This window comes from Candida jiufengensis (genome assembly GCF_024610255.1).
Source record: "Candida jiufengensis strain CBS 10846 chromosome Unknown scaffold2, whole genome shotgun sequence".
Taxonomy (NCBI): domain Eukaryota; kingdom Fungi; phylum Ascomycota; class Pichiomycetes; order Serinales; family Debaryomycetaceae; genus Lodderomyces; species Lodderomyces jiufengensis.
The window spans coordinates 973,928-997,453 of record NW_026261561.1 but is presented as its reverse complement, the minus strand read 5'-3'; the positions used below and the strand labels follow the sequence as shown (position 1 = coordinate 997,453).

At 25.5% G+C, this 23,526-nt stretch overlaps 11 protein-coding genes across 11 annotated transcripts; 6 read left to right on the top strand and 5 right to left on the bottom strand. All coding sequences in view use genetic code 12, as the record gives it.

The window, feature by feature from the left end:
- Positions 1–81: 81 nt before the first annotated feature.
- ISW2 (DNA translocase) lies at positions 82–3,222 on the bottom strand (the record flags this gene model as incomplete). Its single annotated transcript, XM_051764071.1, has 1 exon — positions 82–3,222. One exon carries the CDS (start codon positions 3,220–3,222, stop codon positions 82–84), a length of 3,141 nt encoding a protein of 1,046 aa, XP_051619539.1.
- Positions 3,223–4,447: 1,225 nt separating this feature from the next.
- On the bottom strand, positions 4,448–4,957 carry KGF54_003478 (uncharacterized protein; the record flags this gene model as incomplete). Its single annotated transcript, XM_051764070.1, has 2 exons — positions 4,448–4,749; positions 4,933–4,957. 2 exons carry the CDS (start codon positions 4,955–4,957, stop codon positions 4,448–4,450), a joined length of 327 nt encoding a protein of 108 aa, XP_051619538.1.
- A 221-nt stretch (positions 4,958–5,178) lies between these two features.
- KGF54_003477 (uracil-DNA glycosylase) lies at positions 5,179–6,186 on the bottom strand (the record flags this gene model as incomplete). Its single annotated transcript, XM_051764069.1, has 1 exon — positions 5,179–6,186. The coding sequence occupies one exon, from the start codon at positions 6,184–6,186 to the stop codon at positions 5,179–5,181; it is 1,008 nt and encodes a 335-aa protein (XP_051619537.1).
- Positions 6,187–6,396: 210 nt separating this feature from the next.
- Positions 6,397–7,428, bottom strand: KGF54_003476 (dolichyl-diphosphooligosaccharide--protein glycotransferase; the record flags this gene model as incomplete). Its single annotated transcript, XM_051764068.1, has 1 exon — positions 6,397–7,428. One exon carries the CDS (start codon positions 7,426–7,428, stop codon positions 6,397–6,399), a length of 1,032 nt encoding a protein of 343 aa, XP_051619536.1.
- Positions 7,429–7,576: 148 nt separating this feature from the next.
- On the bottom strand, positions 7,577–8,800 carry KGF54_003475 (uncharacterized protein; the record flags this gene model as incomplete). Its single annotated transcript, XM_051764067.1, has 1 exon — positions 7,577–8,800. One exon carries the CDS (start codon positions 8,798–8,800, stop codon positions 7,577–7,579), a length of 1,224 nt encoding a protein of 407 aa, XP_051619535.1.
- A 258-nt stretch (positions 8,801–9,058) lies between these two features.
- Positions 9,059–10,227, top strand: APN1 (DNA-(apurinic or apyrimidinic site) lyase; the record flags this gene model as incomplete). Its single annotated transcript, XM_051764066.1, has 2 exons — positions 9,059–9,072; positions 9,135–10,227. 2 exons carry the CDS (start codon positions 9,059–9,061, stop codon positions 10,225–10,227), a joined length of 1,107 nt encoding a protein of 368 aa, XP_051619534.1.
- A 215-nt stretch (positions 10,228–10,442) lies between these two features.
- KGF54_003473 (FG-nucleoporin) lies at positions 10,443–13,550 on the top strand (the record flags this gene model as incomplete). The annotated part of the gene is made up of 1 exon (XM_051764065.1): positions 10,443–13,550. One exon carries the CDS (start codon positions 10,443–10,445, stop codon positions 13,548–13,550), a length of 3,108 nt encoding a protein of 1,035 aa, XP_051619533.1.
- Positions 13,551–15,309: 1,759 nt separating this feature from the next.
- On the top strand, positions 15,310–17,496 carry STB3 (Stb3p; the record flags this gene model as incomplete). The annotated part of the gene is made up of 1 exon (XM_051764064.1): positions 15,310–17,496. The coding sequence occupies one exon, from the start codon at positions 15,310–15,312 to the stop codon at positions 17,494–17,496; it is 2,187 nt and encodes a 728-aa protein (XP_051619532.1).
- Positions 17,497–17,839: 343 nt separating this feature from the next.
- Positions 17,840–20,320, top strand: CDC47 (DNA replication licensing factor MCM7; the record flags this gene model as incomplete). Its single annotated transcript, XM_051764063.1, has 1 exon — positions 17,840–20,320. The coding sequence occupies one exon, from the start codon at positions 17,840–17,842 to the stop codon at positions 20,318–20,320; it is 2,481 nt and encodes an 826-aa protein (XP_051619531.1).
- Positions 20,321–20,575: 255 nt separating this feature from the next.
- KGF54_003470 (YidH family protein) lies at positions 20,576–21,145 on the top strand (the record flags this gene model as incomplete). Its single annotated transcript, XM_051764062.1, has 1 exon — positions 20,576–21,145. The coding sequence occupies one exon, from the start codon at positions 20,576–20,578 to the stop codon at positions 21,143–21,145; it is 570 nt and encodes a 189-aa protein (XP_051619530.1).
- A 698-nt stretch (positions 21,146–21,843) lies between these two features.
- On the top strand, positions 21,844–22,413 carry KGF54_003469 (uncharacterized protein; the record flags this gene model as incomplete). Its single annotated transcript, XM_051764060.1, has 1 exon — positions 21,844–22,413. One exon carries the CDS (start codon positions 21,844–21,846, stop codon positions 22,411–22,413), a length of 570 nt encoding a protein of 189 aa, XP_051619529.1.
- Positions 22,414–23,526: the final 1,113 nt, after the last annotated feature.

Here is a 23,526-nt window from a genome sequence, read left to right as displayed (position 1 = left end):
TATCACTATTAAAAAAATAAAAAAAATTATAATGTATTACTAATTAGTTTATATAAAATATAAGATAAAATTGTTTTTAAATTATTTACCATTACCATTACCATTACTGTTTGGCTCTACTGAACCAATTCTTGAACTATTATTTGAACTTAAATTATTATTTAATTTTCTCTTTTTTGAAACTGGACCTTCAATTTCTCTTGATATTGCTAATAATAAAGTATTAATTCTTCTACTTATTTCTTGAGTTGTTCTTGACTGTATATACCAATCAAATTTGAAAATATCAGAATTTAAAATTTCTTGTTTTATTTTTTCATATAATTTTTCATCATTAAGACCAAATTTATAAACACAATTTAATAAAAATTTATCTTCAATTTTAGAATAAACTCTTTTTGAATTATTTGGAGGATATTGAATTATTAAATCTTCTATTGGATCTTTTAATGATTCAATTTTATTTGATAAAAATTTTTGTTGATTTAATAATTTTTCTCTTTTTTTTTCCATTATATCGATTTGATTTAAATATTTTTCATAACCTTCTATTAATTTATAATTTTCCCAAAATTTTTTAGAATATTTTGAAACTTCCTTTTTAGTCTTATTACCTAATGCTTTTGATATTTTATTATATGAATCTCTACCATATTTTGCAGTTGCATGAATAAAATTTGTAAAATCACGTCTTGACCATGAAAAAAAACTTTCTTTAAATAATTTATTTTTATATTCAATTTCTTCTTCTGTTAATGGTTTAACATTTTTAATTTTATCTTGTTCAATTTTTAATTTTTCTTCTCTACTTAATTCATCTTTATCTTCTTCCATTAAAAATTCTTCATCTGAATCCCCAAAATCATCTATTGAATATTGGAACTTTATTTCCTTTTTAAAAGCTAATTGTTCTCTTTCTAATAATTTTTCCAATTCTTTTGATATAAATTGATGATCTTGTGCTTGATATAATTTTGGTTGTTTTGGTTTTATTACAACTTGTTTGGGGGCTTTTTCTTTAACAACAACATTTGGTTTTGATAAAACATCCTTGTAGTAATTATCAACTGAATAAGTTTGTTCTTTTCTAACTCTTTTTGATGGGTTTATCCAACTGAAATTATTATTATTATTATCCTTTTTAGCAAAATCTTGTCCATTCCATTGATATGCACTACCATCAGATGTAAAATTTTGTAAATCTTCTAAACCTAATTTATTAAATTTCTCATTCATTTTTTGAGTTTTTTCTGCTCCCTTTTGTAAAATTGATTCAATATCATCATCAAGATTATTTTTTTGTTTTTGACTTTCAAATACATTTTTAGCTCCATGTTGAATCATTTCAATTAAATCATCTTTTGAATTACCAACGTTATTATTGGCATTAGTTTGTCTACCTTGTTGTATAACTAATTGATCTAATCTTAATTTTTGTGCTGCTCTTTCCAATACTTTTTCTTCAATTGCATTCTCAGTAACAAATCTAAATACTTTAACTTGTTTCTTTTGTCCAATTCTATGAGCTCTATCCATTGCTTGTAAATCAGCTTGTGGATTCCAATCTGAATCATATAATACAACTATATCTGCTGAAGTTAAATTTATACCTAATCCACCAGCTCTTGTTGTTAATAAAAATAAAAACTTGGATGAATTTGGGTCATTATAATCATCAATTGCTTCAATACGATCTTCATGTGAAGTTGAACCATCTATTCTACAATATTCATACTCCCTGAAAAAGCAATAATCTTCTAAAATATCTAAAACTCTTGACATTTGTGAGAAAATCAATACTCTTGAACCTTCACTTTTAAATTTTTTTAACATTTTATCCAATATAACCATTTTACCAGAATTAAATATTAAATGTTCATCAGTTGTATAAGGAGGACCTGGTTCTGCTCCATCAAATAAATAAGGATGGTTACAACATTTCCTTAATTGCATAACTATATTTAATAATCTTGTTTTACCTTCTCTTTTACCAACAACTCCATTAACTGCATCAATATCTTTTTCTAATAATTTTTTATACCATTCATATTGCATATCTGTCATACCAGTATAAATATTTGTTTCAATTTTAGGTAAAAGAGATTTTTCAACATCTGCTTTAACACGTCTTAACAAGAAAGGTGATAATAATTGATGTAATTCTTGTATAACTTTATCTTGTTGTTCTTGTTTTTGTTTTTCACTTAATTCCGAGTTATTATTTTGTTGTTGATCAAAAGTTTCATCAAATTGTTCTGAATCTCCAAATACATCAGGTAATAAAAAATTTAATAAAGCCCATAATTCATGTAAATTATTTTGTAAAGGAGTACCAGTAATTAATAATCTATTTCTTGAATAAAATAATCTTATAATTTGTGATAAAGAACTTTGTTCATTTTTTATACGATGAGCTTCATCAACTATTATATATTCCCATTTAAATTTTTTTAATGAAGATTTTTCTCTTAATACCATTTCAAAAGAAGTAATTAAAACATCAAATTTTGCAGTATATAATCTATTTTTTATAATATCATTTCTTTGATCTTTATCACCTTGTAATACAACAACATTTACATCAGGTGTCCATTTTGCAAATTCTCTTCTCCAATTATCTAAAGTTGATTTAGGTACAATTATAATAAATGGTCCATCAATATTTTTAATATATCTTAAATAACCTAAAAATGATATAGTTTGTAAAGTTTTACCTAAACCCATTTCATCAGCTAATATTCCACTTAATCTATTTTCATATAATGATATTAACCAATTTAATCCTTGAATTTGATATTCTCTTAATTTTCCTTCTTGAATATAACTAGGTGATTCAGTTATAATAGTATGTTGATTTTCTTCATCATCTTGATGTTCTTCATCTTGTAATAATTCTGCATCTTCTTCTTTTTCAGTTTTTCTTCTTCTACTACTATTTTGTTTCTTTTTTTTAGTATTATTTTCTTTAAATGATCTTTGATTATCAATTTCTCTAACTCTTCTTTTAAATTCAGGATCTTTTGATGCATTTAAATCAATAAATTTTCTAAAAACAGAACTTAAACCTAATAAATATTGAAATCTTTTTGTTGCATCATCTTTATCATTTTTATATTCATGTTTTGCATCAATTTTTAATAAAAATTTATTTTGCCTTTCTTTTAATGATTCTTTAGGAAGTGATGAATCAGTATCTATATTATCATCATTTAATTTTGTCATTTAATTGTTATTCGTGAGTATATTTATGTAATTAATGAAAATGAATGTGAAAAATGATTTGAAATTATACTACTGAAATAATGTTTTAAAGTTGAAAATGAAATTTAAAATTGAAATTGAAATTGAAAATAATTGTAATGAAATGGTTGTAAATAATTATAATAAATTTGTTGAAGAAAAAAAGGGGATATATAAATGATAGAAATAAAAATAAATTAAAAAGTAAGATCAAAAAAATTTAAATTAAATTTTGAAATTTGTTGTTTTTTTTTTTTTGATTAAAATTAAATTAATTATTTTTATTATTTTTTATATGTATTATATTAGTACTTCTAGTAGTTGCAAAACAATATTTAAAAAGCTTAAAGATTGAATGATAGGTTTTTTAAAGTAAATAATACAATAAATCTATGTACTACTTGATCAAAGAGAAATAAAAAAACGTGAAGAAAGATGAAATTTATTAATATATTATTTAAACATTTTAATTTTTTATATAAATTTTATATAGATTTAAAATCAATTATTAATATCGTATTATAAATAAAATCTTTAAAAAACTATATGGTAGCTCATTTTTTTACAAAAACAATTATTACACAAAAATATATTACTATTACGAAACAATAATAATAGTAATAACTAAAGATTTAGAAATATCTCTCTTTCTCTCTCAAATTTATTAAATTTTTATATTAATTTTAACATCATTTATAAACAATAAATGTAGTTGATATAACCACTCAAATTAATCATAAATTCAAGATCTATTCAAACAAGCAGTACAAGATTTTCAAGGAAGTACTGCAATAAATATACAATATAAAAATAAACATTAATAAATGGATTAATATGTATAAGTACAAGTTTAAAACATTTCTTTATGAAATACCCCCTTAAGATTAATATTCAAGATTTTCTGATATAATAATGATTTACAAACTATGACACAATAGGGTTGCCATATATATCCAGGGATTGTGGTATAAGTATGAATTGAACTTTAAAATAAAAACAGGATAAAATGAGAATGGACAATCTAAAACATACAAAGTATATTAAAACTTTTGTAATTTTTTGAGACTTTAATTGAGAAAATCAAATTTTTTGATAAAACAAAAACTTTTTATCTTACTATCTTATTAAATTTAGCTATAATTATAGTATATAGTTTATGAAACATTAAGAAGTGGAAAAATTAAAATATCAATAACATTTGAATTTTTCAATTATGATCATTATTATTTTCATTATTAGTAACTTGTTGAATAATTTGAAATTGACGACTTAATAATCTTTCATTTCTTTCTTGAAGAATATTTAATTTTTTATTATAATTATTTAATTTTTTTTTAATTTTATTAATTTTATTATTATTATCATCAATTAAAATATGTGTATTTGATAAATCATTTAATAAACTTTTGGATTTTTTCAATTGTAAAACTTCATTAAAAGGTAATGTTACATTAAGTGGTTGTGAACTATGGTTTTGATTTGAGCTTTGATCATTTACATCATATTGACCTGAAGGATTAAGGGGTAAAACTCGAGATTTATAATGATTTATATTATTTTGATGTTGGTTTTGATTTTTATATTAATAATAATTTTGTTCTGATATAGGAACTGTATTTCTCAATTCATTATGAGCGGTATCATCAGTATATTCAGCATTGTCGGCATCATCATCCATTCTTTTAGCTACACCGTTAGCACGATTATGATTTGACATTTTGATATAATATTCTCGAAATAGAAAAAAGTGGTTGTAAAAACTTTAAATTATTTCTTTTGTGATATTTTTTTATGATATTAATAAATTACTCAATTTATATGACAAGTTTACTAATATATTATATATACTTAAGGTTTAAAAGATATTCTCTAGAATTCGTTAGAAATTTTATACAATGATACCAAACCTGTATTACATACTAAATTATTTTACTTCTATCATAAAACATTCCAATCTATTTCTGTTTTACCATTTTCAACTAGCCATTGATTACATTTTTTAAATACATTCAGTTCGAAAAATCCTCGTCTAGCACTTAATGGGGATGGATGAACAGTACGTAAAATTAAAAATTTATTTTGATTTTGATCTAATAATTTTTTAAATGGTTCTATACTTTTTTGAGCTGGTGATCCCCAAGCCATTATAACAAATCCTTGATTTTGTTCAATATAATATTTAATTAATAATTCAATACATTTTTCAGTAAATATTTCCCAACCTTTTTTTTTATGACTATTTGCTTTATGAGATTCAACAGTTAGTATAGTATTTAATAATAGTACACCTTGTTTGGACCAATTTGTTAAATTCCCACCACCTGGTTTACCTTGTTCCAGTAGCGCTTTAAAATTAGGGACTTTATAATCTGGATAATCTATCTTTAAGGTTTTATATATATTAATTAATGAAGGTGGTGGTCTATTTGGTTCTAATACTGAAAATGCTAATCCATGAGCTTGATTATGATTATGATATGGATCTTGACCTAATATTAGACATTTTACTTTATTTACAGGTGTTAAGTTTGACCAAGAATAAATATCTTCTTGTTTGGGAAATATGGTCTTTTTGGATGATTCAACATTTAAAAATTGTTTTAATTTTTGAAAATATGGTTTTGTTAATTCTTTATGTATTAGTGCTAACCATGTTATATTTAATGTATTTATTTCCAAATTTAATAAAAGTTTTTGTTCTACAGTTAAGGTATTAATCCAATTTTCTTTATCAAAGTTTAAGTTCTTGCAAAATTTAAGTTCCTCTAGTGTAATCTCAACAGGTTTATTATCTTTCAAAATTCTTAACTTATTATCTTGATCTGATTTTTCTATTAATAAATCAGTATCACCTTCACTATCTTCCTTCGTCCGTATCTTCTGTTTCTTTGCATTATTCTCACTTGAAGTTCCAAAGTAGGAAGTTATCGGTGGTCGTTTCGTCATTTGTTTGATTATAGTGTTTCTTAATATCATTATCAGATCTAATAATATTTTGATATTTGCATATGACGCGTTTGGTTAATTTTGTGTAATAAGTATACCGAAAGCTGCAAATTTTGAAAAATGAAATTTACGAAAATGTTTTGGAGGATTTACATAATAATCTTACAACTACGTTTTAAAATTCACTATTGATCATATTTATTCATTATTTTAAAATAGCACTGTAAATGCATAAGGATAATTCCCATCTTTTCTCAATATGATACTAGTTAAACAACTTATCAATATATAAATAATTAAAGAATTTAAAATAATGAACCAAATCCTTAATTTTTCATTTTTGATCATGGAAGTATCAGTAATTTTGTAATCTCCTAATTTAATTAAACTGATAAAAAATATAAATAAACTTAAATAATTTAAACTTACTATAGCAATTTCTACAGCGTATTGATAATGAGTTCCACCACTAATGAAGATTAATGAGTTATCATCTTTGTTCTTAGTTAATAATGGAACTTTATTTTGTAATGTGAATTGATAACCTGATGTACATAAAATCACAAATAGTATTGATATTATGGAAATAACGGTTTTCTTTTTAGTTGATGTTAAAAATGAAGGACCTTTCTTTTTAATAAGTACTATAACTGAAAAAGTAATCAAAAAAGTTTTGAAAAATGTACTAAAAGCTTGATCACCACTTGAACTTTGAGGTAATTTAATTTGTTTTGATAATTGTTCATTTAAGAATTCATTTAATGCAAGTATTTGTTTATCTTCAGAAAGTGGTGGTGGATTCAATTGATAATGAGTATCATCCAATATTGAAGTTGAAGATTCATTAAATTGTGGAGGTATTAGCCAAATATGAGGTATTGTAGTTAATTTTAAATGATTGAATATTTTAGCATTTGAAAAATCTTTTAAATTTGCTTCAACAAACACTAGGTCTTTATTATATATATAATTTTCTTTGTACCATACTTGAGATAACTTGTGGATCATTGGACCTAATACCGCACACAATTGACATTCATGTTTTGGATTTGATGATGTTAGGTATAATAATGTATAAAATGGTCTTGGTTTAAATGAATCTATAATTGATAAATCACCATTATGAATTTGTATTATATTGTTTTCTGAAATTGATATTGTTTCATCTAATTGATCGTAATTGTTAGCTAATGAATGTGTTAGACTAAAAAGTAGTAGTGTTACTACTGATATTATTTTCATTTATTTGGTACTTTTTATTCGTATTAGATCTCGATTTTTTTCAAACTGGTTTATAATATGCGACTTATCTAATGGTTTGTCACAGAACCAAAATTTTTCTTAGTTATCAATGCCTAAAAAAAATTATACAATAAATATATCTATTAAATTATTCATCTACTACAAAATCTTCTTCTTCATCTTTATTAATTATTAAAAATCCAGTTGTAACAATTACTGCACCAAATATATATAACAAATTCAAATTAAACCCTTTTATAACCCAATCTCCAATCATTGCTAATGGGATAGTCATTGATAATCCAACAGTAACAGTTAAAGGTGAAGTTAACAATACTGCATTACACCAACAAAAATCACTTACAAATGTTATAGCTGCATTTAATATTAAAAAAATTGTCATTAATCTTTGTGAAGGTAACTCAAATTTTTCAACATTTGTAAAATGTAAAATTAATAAAATTGGCCAAAAACCAACTAAACATATTAAACCAACAAATCCAAAAAATAAATGAGTATTTAAATTTTTTTCCTTCTTAGAATTTGGTATTGATATTTTAAATTTTAATAAAATTGTATATATTCCATATATTAATGCTCCAGATAATGCTAACAAATTTCCCCATAGAATTAGCAATGGTGAAAAATGTTTACCTCCATTATTTGGATTTGAATCAGATGTGTCAGCTTTTGTAACAATTAATACACCTGAAAAACTTAATAAAATTCCCATTATTTTATTTTGATTAATTTTTTCAACTGATACCAAGTAACCAATTATTAATGTAAAAAATGAAGATGTAGAAGACAATATAGTTTGTGATGCAACTGATGTATATGATAATGAAGCATTTGTTACTAAATTTGCCAGAAACCACAATATTATAAATTGTATTGATAATTGGAAAGTTTCATAAATATTTATATCTAAGGAATTATTTTGTGATTCATCATTCGTTATAATAGTATTATTTTCTTCAATTGATGTCATTGTTGAAGATAAATTATCATCAGACCCATAATGTCTAATTAATCCTTCTTCATCTTTTTGAGGTAATTTACTATATTCATAATCATTTTTGAAATTTGTAATAAAACTTGAAATATTTAATTTTTTCAATCTTAAATAAGGTATTATATAAAATGTAAAACAACTTGTATTTATCCAAGTTATAAAAAATGGTTTTCTATATGAATTATCTTCTACCATTTCATTGACTAAAAAACTTGAAGTGACCCATAGTATAACAACTGCTGATAAATTTATTAATCCTAAAAACCATTTTTGACGAGAATGTAATGATATATCTGGTATGAAAAATGCTGATATATATCGAAGTATACTGAGTCTTGTGTTTGTGATAGTTGACATTTCAGGTTCTGATATGTGTGTGGGTTAGTCAAAGATGCGTTATAGAAATTGATAAGTAATTCATATATTGTCAATGTGGTTTATAATCAGTTATCTTTATCTAATAGAACTGTGATTTTTTTAAAGATTTCGTTTTATGTCAGAAACTTTAATGTTGCGTAATGAAATTTTTTTTGACTTTTATTTCTTTTTTACCACAATTTGATTTAATGCAAGATATATTGAGGACGTGTTTCAGAATATTTGGACCATAATATAATGCCACCAAAAGTGTATGTTATCAACTTATAAGGTTGAAGTACTGATGCAATTCAAGAATACTAATTTAGTTTAGCAAAGCTCCAAAAGTTAAGGTAGAAAAACCATTTAAATATGAGAGAAACCTAGCTACTCAATACAAATTTGGAGCTCATGTTGGTATGTCAGGAGGGATTTATAAGTCAGTCACAAATGCAATGAATATAGGAGCTAATTCTTTTGCATTATTTTTAAAATCACCAAGAAAATGGGTATCACCAGATTTAAAACCTGATGATATAAAAAAATTCCATGATTTATGTACATTACATGGATATAATTCAAGAACAGATATTTTACCACATGGATCATATTTTATAAATTTAGGTAATCCAGATCCAGAAAAAGAAGCAAAAGCTTATGATTCATTTTTAGATGATTTAAAAAGATGTGAATTATTAAATATTGGATTATATAATTTTCATCCTGGTTCAAGTTTAGATGGTGATCATAAAGAATCTTTGAAAAGATTAGCTAATAATATAAATAAAGCAATTGATGCAACTGAATTTGTTAAAATTGTTATTGAAAATATGGCAGGTCATGGAAACCTTATAGGTTCTGACTTAAATGATATAAAAGAAGTAATAGCAATGGTTGAAAATAAGTCAAGAGTTGGTGTTTGTTTAGATACTTGCCATTCATTTGCAGCTGGTTATGATATTACAGATGAAACAAAGCTCTTGGAGTTTTTAAAAACTTTTGATGAATTAATTGGTCCAGAGTATTTAAGTGCTATACATTTAAATGATTCAAAAGCTCCATTAGGTGCAAATAGAGATTTACATCAAAAATTAGGTTATGGGTTTTTGGGTCTAGACGTATTCAGAGCAATTGCAAATTGTGAAAGATTGAAAGGCATACCCATTGTTTTAGAAACACCTGTAAAAGATGACGACGATGACATATATGGAGAAGAAATTAATTTACTAGAATGGCTAGAAGGTAGATCAATAGAAGATTCGGAGTATATAGTGAAAAGAGAAGAATTATCAAAATTAGGTGAAAAAGAAAGAGCTGAACATTTGAAAAAATTTGAAACAAAGAATAATAAAAAGAAAGCCAAAGAGGATAAACAACAAGGAGACATTACAAAATTGGTTAAAAAGAGAAAAGTTGCCTCTAAGTGATCTTGATATAGAGTTGATCGTTTATGAAATGTAAATATTTAAGGACTTAACATTATTTTATAAAGTCACTACCAATTGACAACTAATATTTTTTTCCCTTTTTTATATATGATTTCTATCAAAAAAAAACAAAGTAATATTCATTTTGACAACTATATCATTTTGTAAACTACTCCTTTACCACATAATCATTCTTTTAGAATTAATCAATTGTAATGTTTGGTGGTTCTTCCTCAGCATTTGGTGGTTTTGGTAGTAATACTTCAAACAATTCACCGTTTGGCGGTGGTGCAAATACAAATACAAATACTACCAATGCATCACCTTTTGGATCAAGTAATACAAATACAGGAGGAGGTTTATTTGGTGGTAATAACACTACAACTAATCCAACATCAACTTTTGGTTCGAATAATGTTTTTGGAGGTGGAAATAATACAACTACACTGGCTTTTGGAAGTAATAATAATACTACAGGAAGTGGAGGATTATTTGGATCAAATAATGCAACAACAACATCAGCTTCACCATTTGGTCAACCAGCACAGCAACAACAACAAGGGACATCACTTTTTGGAGGAGCAAGCAATACCAACACGGGATTTGGCTCATCATCATCTGGAGGAATATTTGGTGCAAAACCCGCCACTTCAACTGGGTTTGGATTTGGATCTCCAGCTCAAAATAACACAACTTCATCACCATTTGGCTCATCAACAACAAATGCATTTGGTACAACCTCAACAGACTCCAAGGTTAATGAAGGTACAGCTGTTAAACCATTCACACCATTCTCAGAAAAGGATTCAGCAAATATAAGTAATGTTTTCCAAAATATATGTTGTATGCCAGAATATCAAAATTTCTCATTTGAAGAATTAAGATTAAAAGATTATGAACAAGGTAGAAGATTTCCGCCAGCAGGTGGTGCAACTGGAACTGGATTTGGAACATCCGGAGGATTTGGTTTTGGATCAAATCAACAACAACCACAACAACAACAACAATCAGGTGGGTTATTTGGATCTCAAAATAATACTTCACCATTTGGAAGTTCAACTGCTAATGCTGGCTCAGCATTTGGTTCAAGTTTCAATAAACCTGCATCACCATTTGGTTCAACTAATCAAACTTCAACAGGATTTGGATCAACTCAACAACAACAATCTTCACCATTTGGTGCAAGTACAAGTAATGTTTTTGGTGCTAATAAACCTGCTACAAATGCATTTGGTTCAAATACTACTAGTGGTGGAGGATTATTTGGTTCATCAAACACAAGTAATGCATTTGGTCAACAAAAACCAGGAGGTTTTGGTACTGGTACCGCAGGAGGATTTGGTTCATCTACTACTGGTGGATTCGGTCAAACAGGATCATCACCATTTGGTCAAAACAATAGTCAACAACAGCAACCAGGTGGTGGCTTATTTGGCTCTTCAAATACAAATAATGCTTTTGGTGGTAATACAAGTGGAGGTTTTGGACAATCAAATACAGGAACTGGGGCATTTGGTTCAGGTAATACAGGAGGTGGATTATTTGGTGGAGGTCAACAACAACAAAATACAGGATTCGGGGCTAAACCATCTACAGGATTCGGTTCAACTTCTGGAGGTGGATTATTTGGACAACAAAATCAAAATCAAAATCAAAATCAATCAAGTGGTGGTGGATTATTTGGAAATAATAATCAAAATCAGCAATCAGGAGGATTATTTGGTTCAAAACCAGCAGCTCCAAGTGGTGGTGGCTTATTTGGTAATACTCAACAATCCAATACAGGTGGAGGTTTATTTGGAAATAATAACCAACAATCTAGTACAAGTGGAGGATTATTTGGATCTAAGCCAGCTGCTCCAAGTGGTGGTGGATTATTTGGCAATAATAACAATCAACAATCGAGCACTGGTGGTTTATTTGGTTCAAAACCTGCAGCTCCAAGTGGTGGAGGATTATTCGGTGCTAACAATCAGCAATCTAATACAGGAGGTGGATTATTTGGTGGTTCAAATCAACAACAACAAGGTACAAATGCATTTGGTGGTGGATCTACTACTGGAGGATTATTCGGATCAAAACCAGCAACAACATCTGGTGGTTTATTTGGTGGTGGTAATCAACAAAACACTCAAACATCAGGAGGATTGTTTGGTAATAATACTAATCAACAACAAAATAATAGTGGAGGTTTATTTGGTAATAATCAATCATCAAGTGGTGGATTATTTGGGAACTCACAACAAAATCAACAATTTCAACAAAATCAAAATTCATCACAACCACTGTTTTTGCAAAAGACTCAACAACAACAAACTCAATCATTAGCTAATATAAACTCACAAGATCCATATGGAAGTAATCCATTATTTCAATCAATTACGAGTAACCCTCAACAACAACAACAACAATCAAATGGTTTTAATAAACCACAAGCTACTTTATTAAATAAATCTAAAGCCAATAAAAAACCAGTTACATTAGGTAGTACATCACAAAGAATTACACCATTATTTAAAATAACTGTATTACCTTCAAAAAAACCAATTGAAGAAATTCAAGATGAAATTTTTAAAACAAAATCAAATAAATTATTTTCATCAATAACTGATTCAGCAATAATTACATCAGATATTTTTAAACCAAATAATAATTTTAAAAAATTAGTAATGTCAAAAAATAATGATAATAATTCAACAACAAAACTTTTAGGTGATTCAAAAGACAACGAAACTAAGCAAGTATCATTCAATTTAAATAAAACAATAGATGATAAAGATAAAGAAATTGATGAAATTAAAGAAACTGTAGAAGTCAAAGATAAAAATGGAAAATCAACTTCCATAATTACAAAAGAAGAAGAAATAATAAATGAAGAAAATGATAATGAAGATGGTTATTATACTATTCCATCAATAAAAGAATTAGAAAAAAAATCATTAATAGAATTAAAATCAATTTCTAATTTCAAAATTGGTCGTAAAAATTATGGAGAAATTGAATTTTTAGAACCAATAGATTTATCAACATATTTAAATTTAAAAGAATTATTTAATTTAGTAATATTTGATATAAAATCATGTATAGTTTATCCAGATGATGATTTAAAACCTCAATTAGGTGAAGGATTAAATTTACCTGCAAAAATTACATTAGATAATTGTTGGCCATTAAATCAACAAGATAAATTACCAATATTAGATTCAAAAAACACTAAATTAATTCAAAAACATGTTGAAAATTTAAAAAATTTACCAGATATGGAATTTATTAGTTATAATTCTGAGAATGGTAAATGGACTTTTAAAGTAAAAGAGATGTAATAATTAAATCGATATATATAGATATATATATGTTATATAGTAGATGTATCAATGATCTCATTAAACAACTTATCATTGTATAATCTAATAGACTAAACAAATTATAGTAAAATGAAGAGATTTTTATTTTTTCTTAAAATAATTCACGTGAACCACCCCTAACTACCCCATAAACCTTAATTTAATTTAAAAAAAATAAATTATTATATAAAAGGAGGGGGAAATCAATTCACTAATTTTTTAATGACATAAGTTGACAATAAAAATTTAGTAGATAAGTTAATCTTATAGTCGTAATGTAACAAACCTCAAAGTAGTTGGGTAGATTAATTTTGCAAACTCTTTGAAAAATTTGGTAATGACTCTATTGTTTTTTGACATTTAAAGTAATTAAAAAATTGGTCATTTAATTTATATATATTTTGATAGTTGGTAGTTAGGCTTAGTTAGGCTGTACTACTTACTAAAATTTTTAAATTTTTAGTTAGATTATTTAATTCTTTTAGTTAGATTTATAATTATAGGAGTAAGAAAAATAATACGTATACACTTCTTGGTATCATATTATTGCATCAATAAGGAAGTATCAATGTACCACCTTTGACAGGTTGATATTTCTTCTAATTATTGAAGTTATCAATGATTCTTAAATTCTTGATAATATTTTGTCATTACCCTGTTATCTACGTACTATATATATAAACGCAATTGTCAATTTATAATAAATAATTTTTTAAAGAAAGTGACAACGAAAATTAAAAAATAAATACAAACAATTATAACTTAATTTAGAAACAAATTAATTATAATAATAATACTACAAAAACTTGAATAACAGTTGACTTTTTTGAATACATTATTCATTTGCAATATTAAATTAAATTATATTTAAAAACCACACAACAAATAATACAATACTTTTAATTAAAAGCAATCATAAGAGAAATATACGAGAACAAATCCGATTAAGAATTGTAAGACACACAAACAAAAAAAAGGTCAAAGTAAGTTCGAGAAAAATAAAGAAATAACTAAAATAGTTAATAATTTCTTATTCATTTATCCTTATACACACTGGTTATTATTATTAAATTAGTCATTTAATTTTATTTAGTAGTAAAGGTAAATTTTAATTTTGTTAGAAAGAACACAAGGTTTAAAATAATTATAATTATATCAATAAATTTAGCTTAATTGAATTTCCTTAAGGTGTCCAATATTATTTAATTATTTACTTCAATTGAATTGAAATTAAACTATTTTCTTTAATTTATCTTATCAAAATTTATTTATTTATTCACTTTTTTCAAATATTTAGATTCACAAAATCATAGTCATATTTTTAAAATTAATCTTGTACTCAAAAATTAATTGAGAACTTTTTACATTAAAGAATATCAAACACAATTATAAATATAGAATTAATTAGAATTTTATGTAATTTATTAATTGATTTTAATTAATTTATAACATCTATTCATTATTGTTGGTATTATTTTAATAATTACTCAATCTTTTCAACTGAAATTTATTTATTTATTAATAAGAATAAATTTAAAATAAAAGTCAAATAATTTTTCAAATTTTTCAACAGAAAAAATAAAAAATAAAAAAATAAAAAAAATAAAATTAAATTTAAAAATTAAATTAAAAAAAAATAATACAATTTATAAACACACAACAAATTAATTTAATTTAAAATATTTATAAACATATTAAATTACGTTTTGATTTTTTAAAATTTCATTTCAAAATATCAATGTATAAAATGTCATCTAATTCTCCAACTTCATTATCAAATATTATTAATCAAGTAATTGATACTAATACTAATACAATTAATAATAATAATAATAATAAATTTCAAAATAGTAATAATAGTAATAATAGTCATAACACAACTAATAATTTTTCAAACCCCACTAATCAACAACAACAACAACAAATTTTACAACAATCTCATATTAATAAAATGCCATCTATAAATTATATTAATAATACTGACAATGTATCTTCAAATGGTTATAATAATATTCCAAGTAATAATAATAATAATCATATACTTCATAGTATTAATAAAAATACCCCACAATTACCATTTAATCCACACAATTTACAACAACAACAACAACAACAACAACAATATAATCAATTACCACCAATTAAATCTGAATTACTAAATAATCCAAGCATCACTAAAGCAAATCATTTACAAAATCAAACAAATTTATCTCCACCACTTTCTTCTTTAATATCAGAAAATGATGAGAATATAAATGGAATAGACGGGAATGTTGATAATACAAATAATAAAAAATCTATTTTATCAACAAGTTCTCCTGAAGGTATTCAAGTTGCATCTAAAATAACTCCAACAAGATTAGCTAATTTATTAATTAGAAAAGGTCCTTTACCAATAAGACATATAACTTCACAATTATCATTAGAAGTATCATCATTTGAATTATTAAGTTTAAGTAAACAAAGAAGATTAATTATGGCAGCAATGGAACAAACTGATCCAATAAATAATGTTGTATTTGAAAAAATTGGTTGGGGTCAATGGGCAGTTCGAAAAGTTGATAGTGATTATATAGTAACTGAAGGTACAGAACAACAAGAGACATCAAATCAATTAAAATCTGAAAATCCGTTACAACAATTATTAAATCCAGAAAATAATCAAAAGAAAACCAAGAAATCTCATTCACATTCTTTTGGAGAAGGAGATAAAAAAATGATAAATATAAATGATCTAAGAAATCAAACAAATTTGAAATTAGGTTGGTCAAAAAAGAAAAATAGTAATACTACTACACCTACAAATAATAATCTAGATAAATTTAGAAGAGAATCAATAACAAATCAAGTTAAAAATCTACATAATTTGAAATTACCAAACGAAAGCATTGATAATGCAATAGCTTCAGATAGTGATGAAGATTCAGATGAAGAAGATGAGAATTTATTGGGTGATGAAAGACAAAGATTAAGTGAACAAATGGATCAAGATGAAAGATTAAGTTATTCAGATGATGATGATGATGAAGAAGACGAAGAAGAGGAAGAGGATGATAATGCATTACTTGAAGAAAATGAAGATGAAGAAATGTTTACATTTGATGAATCAATACGATCTACTCAATTAGGTGCAAATCAAAGAAGATCCAATAAATCATCACCACCTATAAAATTTGCCAAAAGAGTACCAACTAAATTAAGTCCGCCACCGATATCAGCATCGGGAGCATCATCATATGATTCAAAATCTTCAAGAAGAAGAAAATCAAGTTCTTCAGTTCCATCAAATTCAATATCAAAACCTTCTACATTAAGAAATTATCATTATCATCATCATCCATCACTGCAACATATATTAAATCAAACAAGATCAAGATTGAATTCAATAGAAAATCTAGATAATTACCTTGCTTCATCAACTAGAAATTCAACTGTATCAATAAATTCACCACCACCAGCAATTAGTTTTAGTTATTCAAAAGATGATATAGGAAGAAATTCATCAAATCCTGCATTAAGTAGTTCACCAATAAATTCATTAGGAAATAATAATAGTCTAAATCATCAATCATCACAAAATTCAAATTATATACACAATGAAGATATTGCAAAAGCAAATAGAAATAGAAGAAAATCATCATTTAATGAATCACATGTTAGATCAACTTTAAATCAAGAAAAAATTATAAATGGTCAATCAAATAAATCTGTTATTGAAGATAGTGATACTGATGAAGAAGATTGGCAAAGTATTGGACCAGAATTTTTAAGACAACAAAGATTAACAAAATCTATAAATAAAAGTAATATCAATAATGTTGTCAATAATAATAATAATAATAATAAATCTAATAGATCAAATGATGATGTAAATGAAGAAGAAAAATCTGCTGCTTTTGCATTAGTCAATTTAATGTCAGTTTAATTTTGTATAAGTTATGTATAATAAATTGTATAAGTTTGTTTTAATGCAATTAATTTTTTTAAGTCTTATTTTAATCTTCATAACTTGATTAAACTATACAAACTTCTAATTGTATATTCTCAGTAAATTAATTAATTTTCCTATTTAAGTTTAATTATTAATTGCGTAAATTAAATTTAAAAAACACGCGTCGCGTACTTTGAAGTTTTAAAGATTTTTGTTAATATTAGATATTATTTTTTTTTTACAACCAGAAATTTATTTAATTTACTTTAATCATCAATTCATTAATCTTAAAAACTTTCTTATACATTCGTTTAACTAATATCACTAATCATCAGCAATGGCAACATTAACAACTACAGCTGCTGTATTACCATCAATTCAATTAAAAGTAAATTATAAAGATTGTAAAGAAATTATACGAGATTTTATTCAAAATTATAAAAGTTTATCAACAACAGATATTGAAGAAATACAAGAAAATGAAGATGGTGATATAAATATAGAAGAAGAAGAAATTAATAATTTACATCAAGGTAAATATATGAAAATTTTACAAAAAATTGCAAATAGAGATGAAACAAAATTAAATATTGATTTAGAAGATTTTAAAAAATTTTTAATAAATTATGATGCTGAATCAACTTCATTATATCAAGAACTGAGAAGTTTATTTCAAACTGTAATGGAAAATACTCATAGATTTATTGAAGTATTTAGTGATGTTATTGATAAATTAATACCAAAACCAACGAAAGATATAAGTTATCATGATGACGTATTAGATGTTATATTAAATCAAAGAAAATTAAGAAACCAAAGAATTCAACAAGAATCAAATGAAGAATTTAATATGTTAAGAGATGGATTATCTCAACCAATTGATGGATATGTTGATATGGAAGATCCATCAGATTTACATTTATTTCCTGCAAAATTAACAAGAAGATATTGTTTATATTTTAAGCCACCAGTATCAGAATATGATAAATCTTTATCAGTTAGACAAACAAAGGGGAAATTTGTTGGGCATTACATTACTGTAAGAGGTATAGTTACAAGAGTAAGTGATGTTAAACCAAGTGTTTTAGTTATTGCATATACTTGTGATAAATGTGGTTATGAAATTTTTCAAGAAGTTAATTCAAAAGTTTTCACTCCTTTAACTGTATGTAATTCACCAGTTTGTTCAGCAGATAATAATAAAGGTCAATTATTTATGTCAACAAGAGCTTCAAAATTTTCAAGTTTTCAAGAAGTTAAAATTCAAGAAATGTCAAATCAAGTTCCTGTGGGACATATTCCAAGAAGTTTAACTATTCATGTAAATGGAGATTTAGTTAGATCAATGAATCCTGGTGATACTGTTGATGTAAGTGGTATATTTATGCCATCTCCATATACTGGGTATAGAGCTTTAAAAGCTGGTTTATTAACTGAAACATATTTAGAAGCTCAATATGTTAAACAACATAAGAAACAATATGAATTAATGGATTTATCAGGTAATGTAGATTCTCATATTATGGAATTAAGATATGGAAATGTCGATATATATAATCAATTAGCAAAATCAATAGCTCCAGAAATTTATGGACATTTAGATGTTAAAAAAATCTTATTGTTGTTACTTTGTGGTGGTGTTACAAAAGAAATTGGTGATGGATTAAAAATTAGAGGTGATATAAATGTTTGTCTTATGGGAGATCCAGGTGTAGCTAAATCACAATTATTAAAAGCAATAAATAAAATTGCACCGAGATCTGTTTATACTACTGGTAGAGGTTCTTCAGGAGTTGGTTTAACTGCTGCAGTAATGAGAGATCCAATAACTGATGAAATGATTTTAGAAGGTGGTGCATTGGTTTTAGCAGATAATGGTATATGTTGTATTGATGAGTTTGATAAAATGGAAGAAAATGATCGTACTGCCATTCATGAAGTTATGGAACAACAAACTATTTCAATTTCAAAAGCTGGAATTACAACTACTTTAAATGCAAGAACTTCAATATTAGCAGCAGCAAATCCATTATATGGTAGATATAATACAAAATTATCACCACATGAAAATATTAATTTACCAGCAGCATTATTATCAAGATTTGATATAATGTTTTTAATATTAGATCAACCGAATAGAGAAAATGATGAAATGTTAGCAAGACATGTCACATATGTTCATATGCATAATAAACAACCAAATTTTATAAATAATGAAGATGGAGAAGAAGATTTTGAACCAATTGATTCAAAAACTATAAGAGAATATATATCAAAAGCAAGAACTTATAGACCAATAGTTCCTAAAGAAGTCGGAGATTATGTTGTACAATCATATATAAATATGAGAAAAGAATCTCATAGAAATGAAGGTTCAATTAAAAAATTCAGTCATATTACACCAAGAACTTTATTAGGTATATTAAGATTATCACAAGCATCAGCAAGATTAAAATTTTCAAATATAGTAACAATGGAAGATGTTGATGAAAGTTTAAGGTTAATTGAAGTTTCCAAATCTTCATTATTTTCAGATCAAGAAGAAATTAGAGATGATGAATCAACCACTTCAAAAATTTTCCAAATTATTAGAAATTTATCAATAGATGATTCAACAGGAAATTTGAAAAAACATTTATCTATGCAATTAATCAAAGATAGAGTTATTGCTAAAGGTTTTACACAACAACAATTAGATGATTGTATGTTTGAATATGATGGGGTTGGATTATGGCAAATTATTGATAATGGAGAAACTTTAATGTTTACAAACACTGGTGATGAAAATAATGATGATGATGATGCAATGGAAGATTAATTTTAAATAGATATGTAACTGTAATTTCTAAAATAAATGTATTATTAAACTTTTTAATATAAAATTGTTTAGATTTGATAAAAGTAAAAGAATGTAACATTAATAAATTGAAATACCTCTTAACATTATCTGCAAAAAAAATTATTTTTATTTCAAACGTTATCAAGCAATTAGTAAAAGCCATTTTAAACATTTTAAACTATATATATACAACCTTCACCTAAGCAATGCCACTGATATAACAAAAAACTAAATATGGAATCAAAAGAAAACAACATAAACCAAGAGGAAAAACTACCTCAACCTCAACACTTAAAACCAGAATCACATCAAAAACTAAAAACACCATCAACATTAACTAAAGATTTATTTAAATGGGAAATAATTATAGAAAACAAAGGATCAGTAGCAAGAGACCATTTAGCTAATGAAAGAACATTATTAGCATGGATAAGAACATCATTAATTTTTATAACTTTTGGTATAGGTTTTTTACAATTTTTTAGATTAGAAGAAAAATCAAATTGTTCAAATATCTCGAGTCCATTACCTACAAGTTTAACTAATGAACAAAATTCAATGTCATCATTATATGATAAAGATACTGTTGATTTAATAACAAGGTTAGGTAAACCATTAGCTCCTATGTGTATTATAATGGGTGTTTTAACTTTTGTTATGGGATTCTATAGGTATTTACAAGTTCAAATTTTTTTAATGAATGATGTATTTCCTGCTACTAGGTTTTTTCTTATTGGGTTGATTATTGTGAATCTTGGGATGTTGATATTATTATTGGTTATTAATTTTAAAATTGTTTTGTAGTAGGTAATTAAAATTTTTATGTGGATTTATAAAGAACGAGTAGCTATCCTTCAGAACAAATTGATAAGCTTTTTGGAAATTGGTGAGTATGATTAGTTTGGTTTTGTTCACACTTCCTAAGCTTTTATTACATATGATCACTGAACCTTGAGGGAGAAGATTAAACTTTAATTTAATTTAAAGTCAATCTCATGAAGCTAAACTCATCTTCAAATTTTTTAGCAAATGCGGGTACAATTGATTTTATTTCTAATTGAGAATAATGACTTACGAGAATCTGCAAGGACATTGAAGTACCATTTATAGGTCAATATTCGCTGTCCTAGCTCAAAATATTTGGTTCTTCGATACGTGTGATCACATTTCGCGTGGCTGAAACATATTCCATGTCAAAGCAACAAATGCATGAACTTGCTTCGCTAAACTTTGATATATTAAAGATATTTAACCAATTCAATATACATTGACTTCAATTGGAATTTATGTTTCCTTGTAGTTCTTTTGAGTATCAAGGTTTACACATTTCTTCATCTTATCGTTGTGATAAATATAAACACGAACTTAAATATTACACAAAATTTATTAAATTACGAAAGAAAAAAAAAAAATTAATTTCAACGTAGAAATATCATAAACATGAAATAAAATTAAAGTTTTCTAGCTTTTATATAAAAATAAATTAATCAATACTTTCAAACATGTCGGATTATTCATCACAAACAGTAGCTCAATTAAAAGAAATATTAAAAGAAAGAGGATTAAGTACTGAGGGGAAAAAAGCAGATTTAGTTTCAAGATTAATAGAGTCAGATAATTCAACAACAACAACAACCTCTGAACAACCAAAAGTAGAAGAATCAATCACCACAACAACTGAACAACCAGAACAAACAACAACATCAAGTGAAAATAAAGAAGAAGAGTCAACATTATCAGAAAATCAATCACAACGAAATGAAGAATCAGAAGAGAAACCAAAAGAAGAACCAAAAGTATTAACAGCAGAAGAAAGAAAACAATTAGCAATTGAATTATTACAAAAAAAAATCTCAAGAGCTGAAAAATTTGGTGATGATTCAGGTGTAGAACAAGCTAAAAAGGATTTAAAAAGAGTTGAAAAATTTGGAGTTGAATTAGGTACTTCATTAGCAAGAGAAATTGGATTAGTTGATAATTCTTTAAAAGATAGAAAATTTAATAATAATAATCATAGAGGTGGATTTAAAGGTAGATTTAATAAGAATCGTGGGTTCAAAAACAGAAGATGATTTGAAGGGGATGACTCAATAATTCTCTTGTTTGAGCTTTTGAATGATAAAAAAATTTGATGATTTGAACTATAAATTATTGAATAGTTTTGTATTTGTATATTGTATAGGTCTATTATTTTTGTAGGTAATAACAATGTAAAACATCTCTATACTTAGATCGACCTAATAAACATAAAAATTTTGATATTTCATCGTTTGAGTTGATATTTTTTAATGGACTTCTGCAAGTAGTGCTTAAAAATTATCAGCTAAAAGGTTAGGTGGACAAATAACGATCATTATAATTCGAGAAATATAAGTCTTACATAATATGAAATTTGGAAAATAATAATCGTTGACCAATTTCCTATCTTAAGTTTTCCAATTTAACAATTTTAATTGATCATTGTTAAAACATCGCTCGTAGCATTGTGGATAGTTTTAGGTTCGATACAAGTATCAAGCTTAAAAATTTGATTGGCTTCTTGTTCCTGAAGGCTCATATTGTTTTCTTGCAAAATTTTGCAATAACTTAAAATTTAAATCTCAAGAAAGAGATTGATTCGTTTAAATTTGCAGTAATAAATTTCAATGCTCGTGAATTGTAAATAGCTTCTTCCAAAAGTTTAACAATACCACATCCACATATCTACAAGAAGAATAGTAGCAGTCACTAAAACTTAGATTCCGAATGATTTGATTATTCGTTTTCATTGAATTTACAACCGAAATATTATGATCATACAATTTCTCTAAAATACCGTGAATTTTGTGAATTTTCTAATCTGAAACACAGTAAAATATGAATTGTAAACACAACAAAAACTTAGTTTACGTTTTTGACAGAACGATTTGTCGTAACAATTAATTATTGCATAAAATACGAAGTTAATTGTTTACAGATTTAATTCGAATGAGTAAATATTTGGTTAAGCAATTGGTCAAAATTTGAAATCTAATTGAAAACAACTAAAATAAAGACAATTATAATACGATTTAGTAGACGAAAAGAACGATTCTCTTTTGCTATCTTAAATTCGTTTGTCATAGTTTTGTTTATACTCATTTAATGAAAATGTCATTTCATATACAAACGGTTAACGGCTAAATTTAAAGTTTTAACATTTATAA